General features: G+C 39.7%; 1 protein-coding gene across 1 annotated transcript; it reads left to right on the top strand.

The window, feature by feature from the left end:
* Positions 1–251: 251 nt before the first annotated feature.
* Positions 252–19887, top strand: LOC132551920 (uncharacterized). Its single transcript, XM_060216064.1, has 15 exons — positions 252–455; positions 929–1090; positions 2231–2445; positions 3868–4004; positions 4946–5193; positions 5427–5649; positions 5883–6055; positions 12500–12681; positions 12821–13053; positions 13309–13391; positions 13551–13947; positions 15033–15281; positions 15929–16054; positions 16883–17245; positions 17675–19887. Exons 1-15 carry the CDS (start codon positions 252–254, stop codon positions 19885–19887), a joined length of 5208 nt encoding a protein of 1735 aa, XP_060072047.1.
* Positions 19888–27228: the final 7341 nt, after the last annotated feature.

Below are 27228 nucleotides of genomic sequence, written 5' to 3'. Positions count from 1 at the left end.
ATATAACATAATGTTTAAACATACACCTTACAGTGTGTATATACATTTGTAAGTGACTGTCTATATAACATAATGTTTAGACAGTGTGCGTATACATTTGTAAGTCACTATCTATATAACATAATGTTTAGACAACACCTTACAGTGTGTATATACATTTGTAAGTCACTATCTATATAACATAATGTTTAGACATATTGTAGCAATGATACATATCCTTTCTAGCTCCAATACCAGGTCAGTTGATTCCAATGGCTGTTCCCCTTGGTGGGCCCCGTATGGAGAGTGGTCTGACAGCTGTAACAACAACCTCTGACCCTCTGACCTCTGGTCCTGTGACCTCTACCCCTGTCCCACGTCCTCAAGTCACAGCCTCCAAAAATGTTGCTCTGGTGTCTGTGCCTTCTGGTGAGGAAGAGGAACAGATCAGCCCACAACCTGAGCTAGCCAAACAGGTACAACACTACAGTGTTCCCAAATACGATGAACTAGACCACTTTATGACTTTTGGACATATATATCTTTTGATAAACACTAAATTTGATAGTCTTTTAAAAACAAGTAATTACCAATCAGAACAGTTTTCAATGTAGTTAGCATGCCTTTTGGTAGTACTAGTTCATGGATAGTAATAGTCATGATTACAATTGTAGAGATTATCGAGGAAGTCTAAAACTGCCATATAATGATATACTTGTCTATTTACTGTTATATTTTGTATAGTGGTACGTGTGTAACAGATTTAAACTGTTCTTAAGACCAGTAATAATGGGATGTATAATGATGATATACAAACCAGGTATAACCAGCTATACATTATATAAAGTCATCTGTACAACTGCTTCTAGGTTGACTTGACGGAGCTTAACTTGACGATACAGAAAAAAATTCCATTAATACTACATTTGTATGTTGTGTTGACCATCAGGTTTTACCACCAGTGGATATTGATACTGACCTGTCCGAGGAGTCAGTGATTAGAAGCAAAACAGGAGACATCCACCTCAAGTCCCCCTCCAAGACCCATTATGAAGTAACATTCCATGAAGACCAGCACACAGGGGCAACACCCAAGGATTGGAGAAATCAGGTATAAGTGTCTGTACACATACACAGGAGAACTAGACACATAGAACATGTGTTGTCTCCTCTACACATACACAGGAGAACCAGACACATAGAACATGTGATGTCTCCTACACATTCACAGGAGAACTAGACATGTAGAACATTTGTTGTCTCCTCTACACATACACAGGAGAACTAGACATGTAGAACATTTGTTGTCTCCTCTACACATACACAGGAGAACCAGACACATAAAACATGTGTTGTCTCCTCTACACATACACAGGATAACTAGACAGATAGAACATGTGTTGCCTTCTACACATACACAGGAGAACTAGACACATACAACATGTGTTGTCTCCTCTACACATACACAGGAGAACTAGACATGTAGAACATTTGTTGTCTCCTCTACACATACACAGGAGAACTAGACATGTAGAACATTTGTTGTCTCCTCTACACATACACAAGAGAACCAGACACATAGAACATGTGTTGTCTCCTCTACACATACACAGGAGAACTAGACATGTAGAACATTTGTTGTCTCCTCTACACATACACAAGAGAACCAGACACATAGAACATGTGTTGTCTCCTCTACACATACACAAGAGAACCAGACACATAGAACATGTGTTGTCTCCTCTACACATACACAGGAGAACCAGACACATAGAACATGTGTTGTCTCCTCTACACATACACAGGAGAACTAGACATGTAGAACATTTGTTGTCTCCTCTACACATACACAGGATAACTAGACAGATAGAACATGTGTTGTCTCCTCTACACATACACAAGAGAACCAGACACATAGAACATGTGTTGTCTCCTCTACACATACACAAGAGAACCAGACACATAGAACATGTGTTGTCTCCTCTACACATACACAGGAGAACTAGACATGTAGAACATTTGTTGTCTCCTCTACACATACACAGGATAACTAGACACATAGAACATGTGTTGTCTCCCGACATTACCACATACACACCTTGACTGTATTCACTGAATGACCTGTACCGATCATCTCAGTTTGTGTGCTATTCATTATTGATGTATGGCCTTGATATTGTTGGTCAACTGTTTAATCAAATAAGTTTGATTTTCTTCTTGCTCTCCAATAAATATTCTTTTCTTGGTAAAGGCGACCTTGGATGACCTCTCAGAAGATCTGTCACCAGAGACAGCACCCGGCCTAGCCCTTCCTGGCTATTCTGCTCCATCACCACCCCCTACACCAGTCGAGATACCTGCTTTCCCTCCAATGGTAGCAGGGGCAGACAAGCTGGCCCACGCCTCAGACATTATTGCTGCAGATATCAAGCGCAGAGACCTCCTGGAAAACAAAGCCTCAGAATGGTAAAGTGAGATAAATACTGGGAAATTTGGAAAACATTACAATTAAAACATCATAATTAAAACATCACAGTAAAACATCACCATTAAAACATTACAGTAAAAACATCAGAGTAACACATCATAGTAAAAACATCACAGTAAAACACAACTATAGAAGTATTTATTGACTTTACCAGATAATTATGTTTATTGATGTGACTTTACCAGATAATTATGTGTTTATTGATGTGACTTTACTAGATAATTATGTGTTTATTGATGTGACTTTACTAGATAATTATGTCTTTATTGATGTGTCTTTACTAGATAATTATGTTTATTGATGTGTCTTTACTAGATAATTATGTTTATTGATGTGACTTTACTAGATAGTTATGTGTTTATTGATGTGACTTTACTAGATAATTATGTGTTTATTGATGTGACTTTACCAGATAATTATGTTTATTGATGTGACTTTACTAGATAATTATGTGTTTATTGATGTGACTTTACTAGATAATTATGTGTTTATTGATGTGACTTTACTAGATAATTATGTGTTTATTGATGTGACTGTAATTATGTTTATTGATGTGACTTTACTAGATAATTATGTGTTTATTGATGTGACTTTACTAGATAATTATGTTTATTGATGTGACTTTACTAGATAATTATGTTTATTGATGTGACTTTACTAGATAATTATATGTTTATTGATGTGACTTTACTAGATAATTATGTTTATTGATGTGACTTTACTAGATAATTATGTGTTTATTGATGTGACTTTACTAGATTATGTGTTTATTGTGTGTTTATTAATTATGTTTATTGATGTGACTTTACTAGATAATTATGTCTTTATTGATGTGTCTTTACTAGATAATTATGTTTATTGATGTGTCTTTATAGATAATTATGTTTATTGATGTGACTTTACTAGATAGTTATGTGTTTATTGATGTGACTTTACTAGATAATTATGTGTTTATTGATGTGACTTTACTAGATAATTATGTGTTTATTGATGTGACTTTACCAGATAATTATGTTTATTGATGTGACTTTACTAGATAATTATGTGTTTATTGATGTGACTTTACTAGATAATTATGTTTTATTGATGTGTCTTTACTAGATAATTATGTTTATTGATGTGACTTTACTAGATTATTATGTTTATTGATGTGACTTTACTAGATAATTATGTTTATTGATGTGACTTTACTAGATAATTATGTGTTTATTGATGTGACTTTACTAGATAATTATGTGTTTATTGATGTGACTTTACTAGATAATTATGTTTATTGATGTGACTTTACTAGATTATTATGTTTATTGATGTGACTTTACTAGATAATTATGTTTATTGATTTGACTTTACTAGATAATTATGTTTATTGATGTGACTTAACCTGATATGTTTTGTAATAGGATAGAACATGAGATAATGGCCCACATCATATCAGAGTTATACCCCCTGAAACCAGAGAAACCGCGAGAGATGGAACATGTGGTGTATGAGGAGTCTGAGGACAGCGTAGCAGATGATCGGGAACAGTCCATGTTCAGTAAGTCAACCGCCTGTTATTGTCTTGTAACATACTCATGCAATTAAGCTTTTCTTCATATTCTCAATAAACAAAACAAAAATAATGGATGATTTTGCTATGAAAAATATATGTATTTTCAAGTGGTGCTAAGACAAATATACATTATGGTATAGTGAAATAGATGACATTTGCCTTTGCTGCGGTTTATTCTGACAATTGTAACGTTGCATATGGATAGACAATTTGAAATGATTGTGTACATGTTCTTATCATGCACCGCATCTCCATTAATCAGCTTGTCTGCCTGTCTGTCATTTTTGGTTTCTGTACAGTACCTCAAAATTCTGTTGGGCCAATGGCCCTCATACTTTATGTCATGATTCCTTTAAGGAAATGCTTTCATGGGGTATGTAGCTTTTTATCTCCCAAAGTTAAAGGCCAAGGTCACTTGCTATAAATAGAAAATCATTTTCCATGTGAATACAAGAGTATACTTTGGCCAATATAACCTTGACTTCATACAGTACTTCCTTACTGAAGATCCTTGCTAGGGATGACTTTTCAGACCCATTATAAAAGTTGCAGTGATTCATGTTACATTATCGTTACCTGTATTATAGTGATGGACGTCATGTTACATTATAATTTCCTGTATTACAGTGATGGACGTCATGTTACATTATAATTACCTGTATTACAGTGATGGACGTCATGTTACATTATAATTTCCTGTATTACAGTGATGGACATAATGTTACATTATAATTACCTGTATTACAGTGATGAATGTCATGTTACATTATAATTACCTGTATTACAGTGATGGACGTCATGTTACATTATAATTTCCTGTATTACAGTGATGGATGTCATGTTACATTATAATTACCTGTATTACAGTGATAGACCTGTATTACAGTGATGTACAACATGTTATATTATAATCTGGTATGTTGCAGTGATGGATGCCATCGGTCGTGACGGTCTCCAGATGTTTGTGGACATGGGTCAGCCTGTAGATAGCCGCTTGGTTGATGCTTTGGTCAAAGAGGTCCTGCTGGAGAAAGTCACCACCCTGCTTGGTCAGCGGCCTGATGAAGAGACAACAGCTCAGAAAGAGATGACAGAAGGAAGAACTGAGACCAAACTTGGGGCCTCCATGAGGGGCCAGGACACTGGGAGAGTAGCTGCAGGCATCTCCCCGGAGGTAGGTTGTAAACGAGGATAGAGCTTGGTACAAAAATTGTTTTATGAATAAGATCATCTTATATCACAAAAAACTGTCAATCAAATAACATGTGTGATTTATATATATATATGCTACAGAGAAGTCATGTCACTGTTGCTTGTACTTGAAAAGACATCATTTAACCTTTCAGTGTATTACCAGTTCAGTTGTATGATACATCTAGATATAAGTGATTATAATCCTACCCACAGGACAATAATGCAGGGATACTGCCTACCCCAGAACCAACACCAAAGGCCAGTCCTATTTCCTCTCCAGTGAGAGTCCTGTCCCCACCCATAACTCCACCTAACTCCCCACCAATCCAGGCTTCTTCAAAGTTTGTCCAGGAGCCAAGAGTGGTACCACAGGTGTCTGAGCCAGAGGACATTTCCGAGTCCTTGGATATCAGTGAGGAAATCCGGGCTCTGAGAGGCAAGTATATAATGGTGTTGTCTGTTAAGAGTAATATTGACACAAAATTTCAGGTTTTGTGTAAAAAAAAAAAAATGCCATTTCAATCTTTGAAAGAAATTCAACATTTCATAAGTATAATAATCACTGAGTGTACCACTACTGCTTTAGTAAATAGTCTACCACTATTACATCACAAGAATCGTTGTCACCTGTATAGTAAACCTAAATTTAAGGAAATAACTATGTTACAGACAAGCTGGTGCCTATCAGAGAGGAATCTAATCAGACTATACATGATGTGGAAACACCAATCACAACCCCAGTCCCAGAACTACCTGAGGAGGAGGTGGAGAAGGAAGAAAGACCCTTGTCTCCACCTCAACCTTCTCCTCGCAGGGCCCCAATACAACAGCCAGTTCTTCAGGTAAGACACTTAGAGTAACACACAAACACACCCCCAATCCCCAAACCATACAACAGCCAGTTCTTCAGGTAATACACTTAGAGTAACACACCCCTACACCCCCACTCCCCCAACCATACAACAGCCAGTTCTTCAGGTAATAACTTAGAGTAACACACAAACACACCCCCACTCCCCCACCCATACAACAGCCAGTTCTTCAGGTAAGACACTTAGAGTAACACACAAACACACCCCCAATCCCCAAACCATACAACAGCCAGTTCTTCAGGTAATACACTTAGAGTAACACACCCCTACACCCCCACTCCCCCAACCATACAACAGCCAGTTCTTCAGGTAATAACTTAGAGTAACACACAAACACACCCCCACTCCCCCACCCATACAACAGCCAGTTCTTCAGGTAAGACACTTAGAGTAGCACACAAACACACCCCCAATCCCCAAACCATACAACAGCCAGTTCTTCCGGTAATACACTTAGAGTAACACACAAACACACTCCCACTCCCCAACCCATACAACAGCCAGTTCTACAGGTAATATACTAACAGTAACCCACCCCACACCCATACAACAGCCAGTTCTACAGGTAATATACTAACAGTAACCCACCCACCCCACACCCATACAACAACCAGTTCTACAGGTAATATATTAACAGTAACCCACCCCACACCCATACAACAGCCAGTTCTACAGGTAATATACTAATAGTAACCCACCCCATACCCATACAACAGCCATTTCTACAGGTAATATACTAACAGTAACCCGCCCACACCCATACAACAGCCAGTTCTACAGGTAATATACTAACAGTAACCCACCCCCATGCATACAACAGCCAGTTCTACAGGTAATATACTAATAGTAACCCACCCCACTCCCATACAACAGCCAGTTCTACAGGTAATATACTAATAGTAACCCACCCCATACCCATACAACAGCCAGTTCTACAGGTAATATACTAATAGTAACCCACCCCACTCCCATACAACAGCCAGTTCTACAGGTAATATACTAATAGTAACCCACCCCACTCCCATACAACAGCCAGTTCTACAGGTAATATACTAACAGTAACCTACCCCCCACCCATACAACAGCCAGTTCTACAGGTAATATACTAACAGTAACCCACCCCATACCCATACAACAGCCAGTTCTACAGGTAATATACTAACAGTAACCCACCCCACACCCATACAACAGCCAGTTCTACAGGTAATATACTAACAGTAACCCACCCCCATGCATACAACAGCCAGTTCTACAGGTAATATACTAACAGTAACCTACCCCTCACCCATACAACAGCAAGTTCTACAGGTAATATACTAACAGTAACCCACCCCACACCCCGCCCATACAACAGCCAGTTCTACAGGTAATATACTAACAGTAACCTACCCCCCACCCATACAACAGCCAGTTCTACAGGTAATATACTAACAGAAACCCACCCCACACCCCGCCCATACAACAGCCAGTTCTACAGGTAATATACTAACAGTAACCTACCCCCCACCCATACAACAGCCAGTTCTACAGGTAATATACTAACAGTAACCCACCCCATACCCATACAACAGCCAGTTCTACAGGTAATATACTAACAGTAACCCACCCCACACCCATACAACAGCCAGTTCTACAGGTAATATACTAACAGTAACCAACCCCCATGCATACAACAGCCAGTTCTACAGGTAATATACTAATAGTAACCCACCCCACTCCCATACAACAGCCAGTTCTACAGGTAATATACTAACAGTAACCCACCCCACACCCATACAACAGCCAGTTCTACAGGTAATATACTAACAGTAACCCACCCCCACCCATACAACAGCCAGTTCTACAGGTAATATACTAACAGTAACCCACCCCACACCCATACAACAGCCAGTTCTACAGGTAATATACTAATAGTAACCCAACCCCCACCCATACAACAACCAGTTCTACAGGTAATATACTAACAGTAACCCACCCACCCCCCACCCATACAACAGCCAGTTCTACAGGTAATATACTAACAGTAACCCACCCCCACCCATACAACAGCCAGTTCTACAGGTAATATAATAGTAACCCACCCCCCACCCATACAACAACCAGTTTTACAGGTAATATACTAACAGTAACCCACCCCACACCCCGCCAATACAACAGCCAGTTCTACAGGTAATATACTAACAGTAACGAACCCCACACCCAAACAACAGCCAGTTCTACAGGTAATATAATAGTAACCCATCCCCCACCCATACAACAGCCAGTTCTACAGGTAATATACTAACAGAAACCCACCCAACACCCATACAACAGCCAGTTCTACAGGTAATATACTAACAGTAACCAATCCCCCACCCATACAACAGCCAGTTCTACAGGTAATATACTAACAGTAACCCACCCCACACCCCACCCATACAACAGCCAGTTCTACAGGTAATATACTAACAGTAACCCACCCCACACCCATACAACAGCCAGTTCTACAGGTAATATAATAGTAACCCATCCCCCACCCATACAATAGCCAGTTCTACAGGTAATATACTAACAGAAACCCACCCCACACCCATACAACAACCAGTTCTACAGGTAATATACTAACAGTAACCAATCCCCCACCCATACAACAACCAGTTCTACAGGTAATATACTAACAGTAACCCACCCACCCCCCACCCATACAACAGCCAGTTCTACAGGTAATATACTAACAGTAACCCTCCCCCCACCCATACAACAGCCAGTTCTACAGGTAATATAATAGTAACCCGACCCCCACCCATACAACAACCAGTTCTACAGGTAATATACTAACAGTAACCCACCCCACACCCCGCCCATACAACAGCCAGTTCTACAGGTAATATACTAACAGTAACCTACCCCTCACCCATACAACAGCAAGTTCTACAGGTAATATACTAACAGTAACCCACCCCATACCCATACAACAGCCAGTTCTACAGGTAATATACTAACAGTAACCCACCCCACACCCATACAACAGCCAGTTCTACAGGTAATATACTAACAGTAACCCACCCCACACCCATACAACAGCCAGTTTTGCAGGTAATATACTAACAGTAACCCATCCCACCCATACAACAGCCAGTTCTACAGGTAATATACTAACAGTAACCCACCCCACACCCATACAACAGCCAGTTCTACAGGTAATATACTAATAGTAACCCAACCCCCACCCATACAACAACCAGTTCTACAGGTAATATACTAACAGTAACCCACCCACTCCCCACCCATACAACAGCCAGTTCTACAGGTAATATACTAACAGTAACCCACCCCCCACCCATACAACAGCCAGTTCTACAGGTAATATAATAGTAACCCACCCCCCACCCATACAACAACCAGTTCTACAGGTAATATACTAACAGTAACCCACCCCACACCCCGCCCATACAACAGCCAGTTCTACAGGTAATATACTAACAGTAACGAACCCCACACCCAAACAACAGCCAGTTCTACAGGTAATATAATAGTAACCCACCCCCCACCCATACAACAGCCAGTTCTACAGGTAATATAATAGTAACCCATCCCCCACCCATACAACAACTAGTTCTACAGGTAATATACTAACAGTAACCCACCTCACACCCCGCCCATACAACAGCCAGTTCTACAGGTAATATACTAACAGAAACCCACCCAACACCCATACAACAGCCAGTTCTACAGGTAATATACTAACAGAAACCCACCCAACACCCATACAACAGCCAGTTCTACAGGTAATATACTAACAGTAACCAATCCCCCACCCATACAACAGCCAGTTCTACAGGTAATATACTAACAGTAACCCACCCCACACCCCACCCATACAACAGCCAGTTCTACAGGTAATATACTAACAGTAACCCACCCCACACCCATACAACAGCCAGTTCTACAGGTAATATAATAGTAACCCATCCCCCACCCATACAACAGCCAGTTCTACAGGTAATATACTAACAGAAACCCACCCCACACCCATACAACAACCAGTTCTACAGGTAATATACTAACAGTAACCAATCCCCCACCCATACAACAACCAGTTCTACAGGTAATATACTAACAGTAACCCACCCACCCCCCACCCATACAACAGCCAGTTCTACAGGTAATATACTAACAGTAACCCACCCCCCACCCATATAACAGCCAGTTCTACAGGTAATATAATAGTAACCCACCCCCCACCCATACAACAACCAGTTCTACAGGTAATATACTAACAGTAACCCACCCCACACCCCGCCCATACAACAGCCAGTTCTACAGGTAATATACTAACAGTAAAACCCCACACCCACACCAACAGCCAGTACAACAGCCAGTTCTACAGGTAATATACTAACAGAAACCCACCCCACACCCATACAACAGCCAGTTCTACAGGTAATATACTAACAGTAACCAATCCCCCACCCATACAACAGCCAGTTCTACAGGTAATATACTAACAGTAACCCACCCCACACCCATACAACAGCCAGTTCTACAGGTAATATACTAACAGTAACCCACCCCACACCCCACCCATACAACAGCCAGTTCTACAGGTAATATACTAACAGTAACCCACCCCACACCCATACAACAGCCAGTTCTACAGGTAATATAATAGTAACCCATCCCCCACCCATACAACAGCCAGTTCTACAGGTAATATACTAACAGAAACCCACCCCACACCCATACAACAGCCAGTTCTACAGGTAATATACTAACAGTAACCAATCCCCCACCCATACAACAACCAGTTCTACAGGTAATATACTAACAGTAACCCACCCACCCCCCACCCATACAACAGCCAGTTCTACAGGTAATATACTAACAGTAACCCAGCCCCCACCCATACAACAGCCAGTTCTACAGGTAATATAATAGTAACCCACCCCCCACCCATACAACAACCAGTTCTACAGGTAATATACTAACAGTAACCCACCCCACACCCCGCCCATACAACAGCCAGTTCTACAGGTAATATACTAACAGAAACCCACCCCACACCCCGCCCATACAACAGCCAGTTCTACAGGTAATATACTAACAGTAACCCACCCCCCACCCATACAACAGCCAGTTCTACAGGTAATATACTAACAGTAACCCACCCCACACCCCGCCCATACAACAGCCAGTTCTACAGGTAATATACTAACAGTAACCCACCCCCCACCCATACAACAACCAGTTCTACAGGTAATATACTAACAGTAACCCACCCCACACCCCGCCCATACAACAGCCAGTTCTACAGGTAATATACTAACAGTAACCCAACCCCCACCCATACAACAGCCAGTTCTACAGGTAATATAATAGTAACCCACCCCCCACCCATACAACAACCAGTTCTACAGGTAATATACTAACAGTAACCCACCCCACACCCCGCCCATACAACAGCCAGTTCTACAGGTAATATACTAACAGTAACGAACCCCACACCCAAACAACAGCCAGTTCTACAAGTAATATACTTACAGTAACCCACCCCACACCCATACAACAGCCAGTTCTACAGGTAATATACTAACAGTAACCCACCCCACACCCATACAACAGCCAGTTCTACAGGTAATATATTAACAGTAACCCATCCCCCACCCATACAACAGCCAGTTCTACAGGTAATATACTAACAGTAAACCACCCCACACCCATACAACAGCCAGTTCTACAGGTAATATACTAACAGTAACCCACCCCCCACCCATACAACAGCCAGTTCTACAGGTAATATACTAACAGTAACCCACCCCACACCCATACAACAGCCAGTTCTACAGGTAATATACTAACAGTGACCCATCCCCCACCCATATAACAGCCAGTTCTACAGGTAATATACTAACAGTAACCCACCCACCCCCCACCCATACAACAGCCAGTTCTACAGGTAATATACTAATAGTAACCCACCCACCCCCCACCCATACAACAGCCAGTTCTACAGGTAATATACTAACAGTGACCCATCCCCCACCCATACAACAGCCAGTTCTACAGGTAAGAGAGACCCTTCCTCCTGCCACTTCCTATCACTGGTTATTGAGTATATCTTATATGCTCCACATTACCTGTTTGTAGATCTTAAGATTAATTGATATTACACTAATTAATTCTTCATGATGTGGGTGGTCTTTATCTATTTCTGTGTATGAGTTTGTTGTTCTATCTGTTTAGTACAGCCAGTGTGCTACTGTTTCAGACAGAATCAAAGTTTTCCGATGAAGGCTTATTCTTTGACAAATATCATGTGATACTGTGAGACTTTTAGTTCATTTGAAGTACTCGGTAAAAGTTGATATAGTCAACTACAAAAGTTATACCTCCTCATCTTCATATCAAATGTTATTCTGCTGATTAATGTTACAGGTACCTGTGGCGGTAGAGGAGCCCCCAGCCCCTAAACCTGCCCCTCCCCCTGAACATGAAGAGAAAAAGGAAATCATACAAAGCCCACAGCCTTGGGGCGATCCAGAGTCCCCGCTTCCGGAGGAAAACCCAGATTTCCGAGAGGACTATACAGATGACAGAGCCAACCAACATAAACCTTAGTGAGTATATATATATGGTAGACAGATATCTGGTTTTATGGTATGAATACAGATATATATTGTTTTCCTGGTGCCAGGGATGCAAATTTTAGGTCAAAGGTTCAGTTTTTGATATGTTTCTCCTTTGTGTACTTATCAGTGCTCTGTCTGTGGCCCCTATGGATGAAAGCCTGCGCTTCCCTCTGGAACAAGTTCCGTCACCACCACCAAAGTCACCAGTTCGGAGACGCTCACCAAGTCCCAGTCCGTCTGAGACAGAAACTACATCCATCATGTCATCCATATCAGACACATACAACATGAGTGTGTCTGAAGGACAATGGTTGCTGTCTAAATCTGAGGGAGAGATGGCCGACTTTAACCTGGATGATGGTAAATCAACCTTAGTTAGAACGATCAAAGATGTGCACATTTTCTTGTAAAATACTGATTAATTGTTCTATTAAATTCATAGATATCAATATCATTCAGTTCTTGTGTAGTTTAGTTGCTAAGTTCGAGTTTAAATTTGTACTTATTTCATCAAAAGTTGAGGTGTAACAAAAGGAAATAGATTATAAATACTGATGGATCAATAACTGATCACTTGTCTAACTGTTTCACATATGTGGTAATTCTTGTCTACAGCTGCCATCAAAAGAATGGCCATGCAAGCCAAACAGACAGGTGACAGTATGGCCAGTACATTCAGAGACACAGAGGAACTTGAGGTAAGTCTACAGCAGGGAGGAGTGGTGATACATGATTTAGGATTAATGACAGTTAGACTGTTGCTGACTTGTATATTTAAGTAGATTCCTTCGTCAACTTTACTGATATCTTCTGTCTTGTTGATATGTCCACTATATGTTCCACATTCTCTATATCAGGAAGACATGATGGACCTCCAGGCCAGTGAAGGGGAGTTTCAGTACAAAGGTCAGGTTGAGCCAGAAAAAGATCCAATGTTATTGCTGTTGTCTCGTCTACAGCGACAACCCCATGATCAAACTCCAGCCAGTCTCCCAGCAGCAGGACAGTACGACATGAGCTCTCAACAGGTTTATGATCTCCTCAACCGCACTGGGCTTAGCACTGGAGAAGTATACATGAATGGAGCTTCAGTTCATAAAAGTCAAGGGGAGGTCATTCGTGTTATGCATACACAGCAGAGCATAGGGGAAGTTTTAGAGTATGACCAGCCAACCCGAGACATGAACTCTTACAGACAGAGTACACGTTCTAGTAATGGGTTTACCCAGTCCAATGGAGTTTCCAGATCTTATGGTAAGAATCCTTAATATTGATGTTAATTGTTCACATTGTTGATTTCAATTCAAGGAACTCAAAGATCCTTTAATTTGGGGTTACATTAAACCTTTAAAGAGCTAGACACGTCACATTAAACCTTTAAAGAGCTAGACACATCACATTAAACCTGACACAGCTCGACACGTCACATTAAACCTGACAGAGCTAGACACATCACATTAAACCTTTAAAGAGCTAGACACGTCACATTAAACCTTTAAAGAGCTAGACACATCACATTAAACCTGACACAGCTCGACACGTCACATTAAACCTGACAGAGCTAGACACATCACATTAAACCTTTAAAGAGCTAGACACGTTACATTAAACCTGACAAAGCAAGACATGTCACATTAAACCTTTAAAGAGCTAGACACGTCACATTAAACCTGACACAGCTAGACAAGTCACATTAAACCTGACACAGCTAGACAGCTCACATTAAACCTGACAAAGCTAGACACATCACATTAAACCTGACAGAACAAGACACGTCACATTAAACCTGACACAGCTAGACACGTTACAATAAACCTGACAAAGCAAGACACATCACATTAAACCTGACACAGCTAGACATGTCACATTAAACCTGACTCAGCTAGACACATCACATTAAACCTGACACAGCTAGACACATCACATTAAACCTGACACAGCTAGACACCTCACATTAAACCTGACACAGCTAGACACCTCACATTAAACCTGACACAGCTAGACACATCACATTAAACCTGACACAGCTAGACACATCACATTAAACCTGACACAGCTAGACACATCACATTAAACCTGACACAGCTAGAAACATCACATTAAACCTGACACAGCTAGACACATCACATTAAACCTGACACAGCTAGACACATGACCATTTGACAAATGGTAAATTGGATTTTGTTTAACCTGTACATGTATTGTTACTATAGGACTACAGAAATCTTAGGTTTAATTGTACAGATTTTACAAAGATATCTTGAATTGTAAATTAACACCAGAATTTGGTTTATCTTTTGATATTGTTAATTGATAAGCAATATATGATTTACCCCCAGACATGTCCAATAGAAATGGCTCCCCGTTACGAATGACTGACCTCAAGTCCCAGTCGATACAAGAGGAGTCTGAACCAGAGCTCACATCCCGAGACGACTCCTACAGAGAGGATACGAAGGGTCAGAGACCTCAGGTCACACCATCAAGAGATACCCGACCATCATCCTCTCGTGGCCGACAGTCTCATGGGATGAGAGGTAGTGGAACACCTGGTGGAGTATCACTTGGAGCAGGCAGAATCTCACCAGGTAAAGAATCAATTTGAACAGGCAGAATCTCACCAGGTAAAGTATCAATTTGAACAGGCAGAATCTCACCAGGTAAAGAATCAGTTTGAACAGGCAGAATCTCACCAGGTAAAGTATCAATTTGAACAGGCAGAATCTCACCAGGTAAAGAATCAGTTTGAACAGGCAGAATCTCACCAGGTAAAGCATTAATTTGAACAGGCAGAATCTCACCAGGTAAAGAATCAGTTTGAACAGGCAGAATCTCACCAGGTAAAGCATTAATTTGAACAGGCAGAATCTCACCAGGTAAAGTATCAATTTGAACAAGCAGAATCTCACCAAGTAAAGTATCAATTTGAACAAACTTCAAGTGTTGTTTCGTCAGGAAGTTTTTTATTTTCACTCTAAAGAGCATTAGATTTCATAATTTAAGCAGACTGAACTCTGAGGGGATATTGTTTTTACTTTGCTTCCTTAGCTAGGTCAGACCAGTCATATAGTTGTAATGTCAGTAGTCAATATGGAAAACTTATTCCTTCTGTGCTTGTGTACAGGGTGAAGATTTGAACTTGGTGCAGAAACAGTGATGTATGGTGTACAAATATGATAAATCATGATATTGAAAGTTTATTCACAATTTCTCAAAATGATGAACATCTTTCTAGGTAAATCAGCTATGAAGAAGCCCCCGCCAGCAACCCCGTCATCTGGACTGCCAAACAAAACCATTTCCACTACAATACCTCGGACTGTACAAATTAGAGAGTCCGATGATCAGGAAAACAAGCAGAGTAAGTGTAAACAGACAGGTGCTACAATGTAAATACGTGTGGGTATCGTGTTATAACTACTGGTATGTGTGTTATTGGATAGTGTATCAAATAGTATTTCATAATTTGTACCAGTTTAAATTTCTGTACATACCTAGAAACTCGTATGTAAGTGGTGGTCAGTGAGAACACACCTGGTTCAAGTCCTAATGGAGGCATGGAAATAAACAATGACCTCTGTTACATTGGCACCCAGATAGGGACTGGGGAATAATACCTAGAAATGTCCTACAGACATTGCTGTAATCCCTAGAAACTCAAAGAAAGGTTTATTTCCTGGAAGAGGAGTATGTAACCTTGGTAAATACTAGCTGCAATATACCATTCATCTACGGTGAACTTCTCTTTAGCTCAGTCGGTTGAGTATCAACTATATGTTGGTATTGTATACAGGTCTAGGTTTCTGTGTATAACTCTTCCTTGGTATTTTATACAGGTCTGGGTTTCTGTATATAACTCTGCCCTGGTATTTTATAGAGGTCTGGGTTTCTGTACATCACTCTGCCCTGGTATTTTATACAGGTCTGGGTTTCTGTATATAACTCTGCCCTGGTATTTTATAGAGGTCTGGGTTTCTGTACATAACTCTGCCCTGGTATTTTATACAGGTCTGGGTTTCTGTACATAACTCTGCCCTGGTATTTTATGGAGTTCTGGGTTTCTGTATATAACTCTGCCCTGGTATTTTATACAAGTCTGAGTTTCTGCACATAACTTTTCTCTGATGTTATGTACAGGTGTGAGTTTCTGATGTTTTGTACAGGTCTAAGTTTCTGATTTTTTATACAGGTTGGGATGGAGGGACGACAATGAGTGACCAGGGCACCAGGACCTTCACACCAGACCAGATGAACATGGATGACCTTATCAAATCTGGTTACCTCACACAAAGCAGGTCAGGTGAATTTGGCCAATCTGGAGGCATGTCACAAAGCTTTGATAAATCAGGACGCTTGTCTCAAAGTTACGACCAATCAAGTGCCATGTCTCAGAGTCTTGATAACAAGAATGATACAAGGGACTCAACAGATTCCTACGCTACACGCCAAATGAAGAAAGGGAAGTCACTTGGGTTGACTTATTCTATGGAGGAAAGCTTGGCTGCTACTGACTCCCTTAACGAGTCAGAACTTCGTGAACTTGCCACTACAGGTACACTGAAAATGTCAGTGCGTATGCCTGCTCTAGGAGACATGGAAGATGACAGCGAGAAACAGTCAGAATTTGAGATGACAGACACACTGTGATGTATTTGTTAGATCTGATAGATTTGTCTGACATGTCACCTGACAAAAACTAATTTTTTATACAATTGTATGAATTTATCTATTTATTCATTAAATTTTGAAATATATTTTAGCAGGAAAAAAATTTGTTTTGTACAGAAGTATTTATTTCATATTGTCCATTACTCGTGTAATGATATACATTTCACTACAAGGCCTTTTTTCCAAGTTGTAAATTGTCTGAGTATATATGATATTTGTTTTCACTAATGTAAAACTTTCCGTCCGGAACTTAAACATGACAAATGTGTTGGGTATACTAAATTTGTTGATTGTGATTTTTTCAAGTCTGTAGAAATTTGGTTACCAACACTCTCAGATCTGGAGAAATTTGGGTTACCAACACTCTCAGATCTGGAGAAATTTGGGTTACCAACACTCTCAGATCTGGAGAAATTTGGTTACAAATACTCTCAGATCTGGAGAAATTTGGGTTACCAACACTCTCAGATCTGGAGAAATTTGGGTTACCAACACTCTCAGATCTGGAGAACATTGTTTATCCACATTCTCAGATCTGGAGAACGTTGTTTATCCACATTCTCAGGTCTGGAGAACATTGTTTATCCACATTCTCAGATCTGGAGAACGTTGTTTATCCACATTCTCAGGTCTGGAGAACGTTGTTTATCCACATTCTCAGGTCTGGAGAACATTGTTTATCCACATTCTCAGATCTGGAGAACATTGTTTATCCACATTCTCAGATCTGGAGAACGTTGTTTATCCACATTCTCAGGTCTGGAGAACGTTGTTTATCCACATTCTCAGATCTGGAGAACGTTGTTTATCCACATTCTCAGATCTGGAGAACATTGTTTATCCACATTCTCAGATCTGGAGAACGTTGTTTATCCACATTCTCAGATCTGGAGAACGTTGTTTATCCACATTCTCAGGTCTGGAGAACGTTGTTTATCCACATTCTCAGGTCTGGAGAATCCACATTCTCAGATTGGAGAACGTTGTTTATCCACATTCTCAGATCTGGAGAACATTGTTTATCCACATTCTCAGATCTGGAGAACGTTGTTTATCCACATTCTCAGATCTGGAGAACGTTGTTTATCCACATTCTCAGGTCTGGAGAACGTTGTTTATCCACATTCTCAGATCTGGAGAACGTTGTTTATCCACATTCTCAGATCTGGAGAACATTGTTTATCCACATTCTCAGATCTGGAGAACGTTGTTTATCCACATTCTCAGAACTGGAGAACGTTGTTTATCCACATTCTCAGATCTGGAGAACGTTGTTTATCCACATTCTCAGGTCTGGAGAATGTTGGTTATCCACATTCTCAGGTCTGGAGAATGTTGGTTACCGACACTCTCAGATCTGGAGAACGTTGTTTATCCACATTCTCAGGTCTGGAGAATGTTGGTTATCCACATTCTCAGGTCTGGAGAATGTTGGTTATCCACATTCTCAGGTCTGGAGAACATTGTTTATCCACATTCTCAGATCTGGAGAACGTTGTTTATCCACATTCTCAGAACTGGAGAATGTTGGTTACCGACACTCTCAGATCTGGAGAACGTTGTTTATCCACATTCTCAGATCTGGAGAACGTTGTTTATCCACATTCTCAGATCTGGAGAATGTTGTTTATCCACATTCTCAGATCTGGAGAACCACATTCTCAGATCTGGAGAACGTTGTTTATCCACATTCTCAGATCTGGAGAATGTTGTTTATCCACATTCTCAGATCTGGAGAACGTTGTTTATCCACATTCTCAGATCTGGAGAACGTTGTTTATCCACATTCTCAGGTCTGGAGAATGTTGGTTATCCACATTCTCAGGTCTGGAGAATGTTGGTTACCGACACTCTCAGATCTGGAGAACGTTGTTTATCCACATTCTCAGATCTGGAGAACGTTGTTTATCCACATTCTCAGATCTGGAGAATGTTGTTTATCCACATTCTCAGGTCTGGAGAACGTTGTTTATCCACATTCTCAGGTCTGGAGAACGGTTGGAGAATGTTGGTTATCCACATTCTCAGATCTGGAGAATGGTTGGAGAATGTTGGTTATCCACATTCTCAGGTCTGGAGAATGTTGGTTATCCACATTCTCAGATCTGGAGAACGTTGTTTATCCACATTCTCAGGTCTGGAGAATGTTGGTTATCCACATTCTCAGATCTGGAGAACGTTGTTTATCCACATTCTCAGATCTGGAGAACGTTGTTTATCCACATTCTCAGGTCTGGAGAATGTTGGTTATCCACATTCTCAGGTCTGGAGAATGTTGGTTATCCACATTCTCAGATCTGGAGAACGTTGTTTATCCACATTCTCAGATCTGGAGAACGTTGTTTATCCACATTCTCAGGTCTGGAGAATGTTGGTTATCCACATTCTCAGATCTGGAGAACGTTGTTTATCCACATTCTCAGGTCTGGAGAATGTTGGTTATCCACATTCTCAGGTCTGGAGAACGGTTGGAGAATGTTGGTTATCCACATTCTCAGGTCTGGAGAATTTTTGGTGTTGAATTAGCTGGTTTATAGTATGTTACAGAGGATATATAGTGATGATATGTTACACATGATAGAGACAACTTCTATATTAGTATTTCAGTTTGTAAGAAAACATAAGATCTTTATACTAACACAATCCAAGTACTTAAACTGATTTTAAAGTTTTCTGTAGTGAAGCATGATGAACCTATATGTAGGATTTATTTACATGTGTTATATACATACACCTTGGATCAGTGTTATATTGTAGAGAGACAAATCATTTTGACTTAATGTGTCGCAAGCCTGCGTTTATTTTTTGGATCTAGAAATTCTCACACAGTATACGTCATCTGTTTTGTAGAAGTAGTCTGTTCCGTCCTTTTGTAGGGTAGGCGTCTAGAATTATGCTGAAAACTGATGCCTTAAACCTAGTTATGTGTGTTACATGTGATTTTTGTAGATTTTGGACTGTCAGTGAGAATCCAACAGGAAGTATATATCTTATATCAATGACAAGGGATATCAATTGTATCATTTGAATATATGATGAATAAAGTTTACAAATAGACAAACTGCAGTTTTCATTAGTTATGAGATGTGGGAGTGGTCTCCCTTATGCTACGTCTAGATATAATTACTGTTCTGTTAATCACGTAATAAGGATGACAGCTAATTAATGTTCACATTCTGTTTACGTACATGTTTATGATGAGGTGTGTCAAATAATACCATGTTGATCTTGAGATACACAATAAGATGAATGTACGTCATATGTATATCACTTCTCCATTGTTATACATCAAATCCCTGACAATAGAAAAAATGTTCTCAAATATTCTCCCCCGCCACAAGATCAGGCCTGTTTACTGAGAATTCACGCAATCATGTGTAGTCTCCGACGTGTGAAGTACGTTAGAAACTAGACACGTATACATCACTGAACCAACCTCGGTAACAAATTTTGATGCAAGTACAGCTGTGTATAAGTTATACAAAAGTGTGTAAAAAAACATGTACGAAAGCGAAACTGTTCTGTAGATTATTAACCATGGTGATCACCATAATATCAAAAAAAAACTTCGTCAGAAACATGTTTTTTCTTCCAATATGTTCAACTTTGTAAATCAGAGACTTTATTTTATTTTTTTTTTTTTTTATTTATATTTAAATTGTATGTATATTTTCTGGGTAGGCCAAAGTTAGTTATAGTATTTCTGTATAAATCCCTCGGTAGATTTAAATTTTATTCAAAGAAGTAGTCCACCTCATTTCATATAATGTGCCATAAGTGTATAAATCGTTAATGCTGTCGTCAGAGATATGAAATTGACGTCTGAGTTGTAACAGCTGATCGGTTCCGCCCACCTACACAAAGGTGAAGGTCACACATGCAGAACTTTTGTTACAGGTATAATACCGGTAAAAGCGGACGTGAAGCACGTCAACCGAGAAACCATAAAACGATACATACTGCGTTTGCGGCAGTTAAGTAATTTTAGACACGAATTCTGTTGGGTTTTTTTTATTGTTTTTTTACAATTTCCTGTTTCTCTCTTAATAACGCGAAAAGAGCAGTGTTACATACATAGCTAACTACGTCATGACTTTTATGTAAACACATGTTTTATTTGAGCAGGGACGTACTGTGTGATAAATATACTACATTATCGCTTTGTAATTGTAATGATAACCCAGCTATCGTCAGACTGGCAGTAACAGTAAAGTAACCCATTAAATACAAGCTGACTGTCACTGATACGTTAACAATCCTTCACAGCCATGTCATTACACTAGTAATCAACCACAGCAAGACTGCGAAATCCTCCAAACTCATGTTAGTTAAATCACGGCTGGGACTAACCCGTGGTGATGGATGGCCTTGATCTTGACATTGGACTTGAACCTTGTAACTGCTAGAATGAATCGTTTCATATTTGAATAAAGTGTTCACTGTCTGACCGTCCGTCCAAGGCCTTATGACCAAACACTGGAGTATAATATTACATGGTCATCTCTTAAACTGACGAAACAATCTTGGAAACACGCAGCAGTAGACAATGCATCCAGTTAACAGTAAACATCCATATAAAGACAACCCAGACACATGCAGACTCTGGAGTATAACAGAGAATGATTCGAGATGTATAAGGCCGAACGTAACATTTCCAGCGACACTGACAGCATGATACGTAACACTGACACAGACACTGACAGTATAGTACGTAACACTCACACAGACACAGACAGTATAATACGTAACACTCACACAGACACTGACAGTATAATACGTAACACTCATACAGACACTGTCAGTATAATACGTAACACAGACACTGACAGTATAATACGTAACACAGACACTGACAGTATAATACGTAACACAGACACTGACAGTATAATACGTAACACTGACACAGACACTGATAGTATAATACGTTACACTGACAAAAACACTGACAGTATAATACGTAACACTGACACAGACACTGACAGTATAATACGTTACACTAACACAGACACTGACAGTATAATACGTAACACTCACACAGACACTGACAGTATAATAAGTAACACTGACACTGGCAGTATAATACGTAACGCTCACACAGACACTGACAGTATAATACGTAACACAGACACTGACAGTATAATACGTAACACTGACAAAAACACTGACAGTATAATACGTAACACTGACACAGACACTGACAGTATAATACGTTACACTAACACAGACACTGACAGTATAATACGTAACACTCACACAGACACTGACAGTATAATAAGTAACACTGACACTGACAGTATAATACGTAACACTCACACAGACACTGACAGTATAATACGTAACACTCACAGACACTGACAGTATAATACGCAACACAGACACTGACAGTATAATACGCAACACAGACACTGACAGTATAATACGTAACACTGACACTGACAGTATAATACGTAACACTCACACAGACACTGACAGTATAATACGTAACACTCACACAGACACTGACAGTATAATACGTAACACAGACACTGACAGTATAATACGTAACACAGACACTGACAGTATAATACGTAACACTGACAATGACAGTATAATACGTAACACTGACACAGACACTGACAGTATAATACGTAACACTCACACAGACACTGACAGTATAATACGTTACACTAACACAGACACTGACAGTATAATACGTAACACTCACACAGACACTGACAGTATAATACGTAACATAGACACTGACAGTATAATACGTAACACTGACACAGACAGTATAATACGTAACACAGACACAGACAGTATAATACGTAACACTGACACAGATACTGACAGTTTAATACGTAACACTGACACACACACTGACAGTATAATACGTAGCACTGACACAGACACTGACAGTATAATACGTAACACAGACACTGACAGTATAATACGTAACACTGATAGTATAATACGTAACACTGACACAGACACTGACAGTATAATACGTTACACTAACACTGACAGTATAATACGTAGCACTGACACAGACAGTATAATACGTAACACTGACACAGACACTGACAGTATAATACGTAACACAAACACTGACAGTATAATACGTAACACTGACAGTATGATAGCACTGACACAGACAGTATACAACACTGACACAGACACTGATATAATACGTAACACAAACACTGACAGTATAATACGTATAATACGTAACACTCACACAGACACTGACAGTATAGCGAAAAGTAACCACATTAAGATAAATCAACAAACATGTTTCCATTCCATATATTCAGTATAGATACGTATTGACAATACAGTTATTCTTTGACGTGTTCACTCCTTAGAACTAAACGAACGAAACATTTCTTATGAAATGCCAAAGGGAACATTTTCATAAGTTGTAATTATTTGGGTTTTTAACAAAATTTCGACTTTATGTTTGATACTATTTCCATACCTGTCTATAAAGAATCGTATACAAAAGGCATAAAGTTTGTATAAGACAAAAAATACTAATACCAGGTATATTACGTTCGTGTTAGATTTGAATAGATCTTTGTGATTTAACAATGTCTGTTTAGCTTTCGGTTCGTTTTATACTAACGTCCGTATTCGTAACACGTGTCATATATGTTTACTTATGATTATTTAGTAATTCTAAATAAAATGTCCTTTAAAGTGATATCGTGGTATGAATCATAATATATAGTACGTGGCTTATTTACTGAGCCGGTATTCATGCTGATGTCTAGATCGTTGACCGTGAACTCGACCTCAGGTAAACAACCCAGATTACCGGTCATACCCGGAATAAAGGTCGGTGTCTTCCTAAACAAAGTTCGCAGAACTTAAGGACAATGAACAATGACGTTTCAGAACAGTACCTGTTCCACGGGTAACAAATCGTAAAGTATACTTGTAGAAAATGTATATGGTAAGCAGTATACACCATATAGGTTTCATCAGAGGAAACGCACTGACCTGATAAAGCTAGGTCATTTCAGGTTTATTTGGATACCTGGTGTATCAATTTGATCGGAGAACAAATATTTCGTAATTAGATTGATAAATTAACACAATATTCCATACTTTTTTCATTTCATTTTATCATTAAAACCGATCGCAAAACAAAAGGAAGAATCCCTTTTTTATGACAAATTTATTTCCACTTCTCAATCTGTCTACATGGACCAGAAACAACTTCTCAATCTGTCTACATGGACCAGAAACAACTTCTCAATCTGTCTACATGGACCAGAAACAACTTCTCAATCTGTCTACATGGACCAGTAACAACTTCTCAATCTGTCTACATGGACCAGAAACAACTTCTCAATCTGTCTACGTGGACCAGAAACAACTTCTCAATCTGTCTACGTGGACCAGTAACAACTTCTCAATCTGTCTACATGGACCAGTAACAACTTCTCAATCTGTCTACATGGACCAGTAACAACTTCTCAATCTGTCTACATGGACCAGTAACAACTTCTCAATCTGTCTACATGGACCAGAAACAGCTTCTCAGTCTGTCCACATGGACCAGAAACAACAAACAGAAAAGATGGCTTCCACAGAGATAACAGGGGTACAGTATCACAAAGAAAACTCTCAACAGAGTAACTTGCAGAGTCTTATCCTTACTTTGGCTACACAACCGGAAGAAGATATGATTGTATTTAGTGCAACGTATATATCAATAATATCAACAAACCAGCGACGTTCTACCTCTCGAGAGTCGGACAGGAACTCAACTCATACGTCAATATGACAGTGTCGTCGTCCATGATACACACGGCGGAATCTCCTGTCATTCCACACTGTTTGATACGAACAAGACTCTTCACGATTCCCGCCTGGTCTAATATTGGTTCCTCCTTGGTTAATTCTAACAGGTTTTCCCCCTTAACCGGAACTCTTTAACCCTGTTCTGGGTGCACAATACCACTCTTTCTTTTTTGATAACACAGAGGCGTTAGGGAGCGTCATTGGTTTTTAACCTTGGGTTACAGATCCACAAGTTGTTGCTGGTAAGTGATTGGCAGATACCCATGAAGTCGGATCGGCAATATTGGTGAGATCTTGCCTTTGTGGTTGACCTTCCGCAATGATGTGTAGGGCTTCTGTGTACATGCTATCCACGCCTCGTTATCTGTTTAATTGTCACACAAGACGTTTTCCTGAAATGAACGAAAGATGCGACGATGACCTTGTCTTTGACCTTTATGTACCGTGGCGTCAGAGGACTGTGGAACATTTGTTATCAGGGTGTGGCAGTCGGTGTTTTGACGATATTCATTGACGAACAAATCCCTGTGTGAGCGGTCCAACTTGGCGATGGGACCTTCATCTTTTTAAAACATTGCTCAAATTGGGAGATTTTCATCAGAATCTCCCGACTTTAGAATTACATCAGTAACGTTATAACACCTGAAAACAATATCGATTTTAGTTTTTTAACTTTTGATCTTAAGTTCAGTTGTTTTCTCAAGTAGAACTTTTTCCGTTGGTCAAGATTATTTGAATTAGTCTCCTCGTGTATCAAACAAGCCGTAAGTTGGCGTTCACCAGTTCTATCGTGTTCTTTCTTTAATTAATAGTTGCGATTATTTATTCTTGTCATGGATCCTTGAAACTGTTTACCGTCTTCATGGTTTTGGTTCTCTTAACTAGTCACTTATGACGGTTTCTATAGAGTGTCTACTTGTCTTCTCTTCTACCGCTGTTGGTTCTTCGGACAAGCGTCGACCATCTGAAATACATTTTCATCGCCCCAATGATGAGCCATCTGTGAAAATTTTGAATTATTTCACCAATACATGTACCGATCATTGTTTTAGAAATACAGTCTATCTAGCAATACCTTTATTTACAGATATTTATCAGTCATGCTTAGAGATTGTTTGTGAATTTCTGGTAAAAGGGCACTGTATTTTGACCTTTTAATTTCAAAATTTATACGCAAAAATATGTTAAGTTTTATATCAAGTCTCCCTTTATCTTTGTAATGACACAGGAATCAGTCAATCGGGATAGAAAGTTTAGTTACAGATAATGAAGCATGGAGCTGATCAAACTATACTGACATGCTTGTGGAATGTTCTGCTGTATGCTTGCCAATGTACGACTAAGAGAGAGTTTGGTTCCTGATGCCGATCTATTTATCCCAAACAATTTCGTTTGGCGACAAATCTGGTAACACAGCTGGCCAAGGTAGCAAGGTGACATGCCGCTGCTGTGGATATGTCCGACAACACAGGAAGAACGTGACGATGTATAATTTCGTCACGGTAGCACAAACCAGTCAAGTTGACAATTCTATAACTAAAGGGGGGTCCATCCCTGCGTTGCAATGTCAACCCAGACCATAATGTTCTCTTCGTCAAACTGACAACGCTGAATTACTCACATGATAGAGTAAGTTCACTGTTGTCAATGTGAAATCTGCACAAACCTGTAGAAATCACTTTGACTAGTCCTTATTGATGAATCACAGATGTCTCCTATACCAAGCTTAACGTGCAGCTCTGTGACGTTGAAGCAAAGCTGGACGGATAGAGGGACACCGCGGGCGGATGTCAGCTTCTCTTAATTTCGCTTAAATTCGTACGGTCCTTGAACTGATCCGGCCAGATTCAAGTATGCTTCTATATGCATCTTGTTGACGTAACGTCACACGGGGGACATCCTATTCGTCGGATGACAACGAGTCCACAAAGCATTAATGTGCACCCCAAAGTGTCTCGCCATATCATTCCGAGATATTCCAGCGTGTGCTGATCATTCAAGCGTAACATAATTTAAAAATTTACATCGAACATAATTTTAAAACTTTAAAAGTAAAATTTGATAATCTTAAGTACACCC

The sequence above is a fragment of the Ylistrum balloti genome, unplaced genomic scaffold (assembly GCF_031769215.1).
Source record: "Ylistrum balloti isolate Yb309-2 unplaced genomic scaffold, AGI_CSIRO_Ybal_v1 Utg370226, whole genome shotgun sequence".
Lineage (NCBI taxonomy): Eukaryota > Metazoa > Mollusca > Bivalvia > Pectinida > Pectinidae > Ylistrum > Ylistrum balloti.
This window is presented reverse-complemented; position numbering and strand designations above follow the sequence as displayed.

Bases quoted from the DNA above. Each gene is read 5' to 3' on its own strand.
- LOC132551920 (XM_060216064.1), top strand. From the start codon at position 252: ATGGCTGTTCCCCTTGGTGGGCCCCGTATGGAGAGTGGTCTGACAGCT. The intron at 2,446-3,867 runs GTAAAGTGAGAT...GTTTTGTAATAG, and splicing joins GAAAACAAAGCCTCAGAATG to GATAGAACATGAGATAATGG. The intron at 16,055-16,882 runs GTAAGTGTAAAC...TTTTTTATACAG, and splicing joins TGATCAGGAAAACAAGCAGA to GTTGGGATGGAGGGACGACA.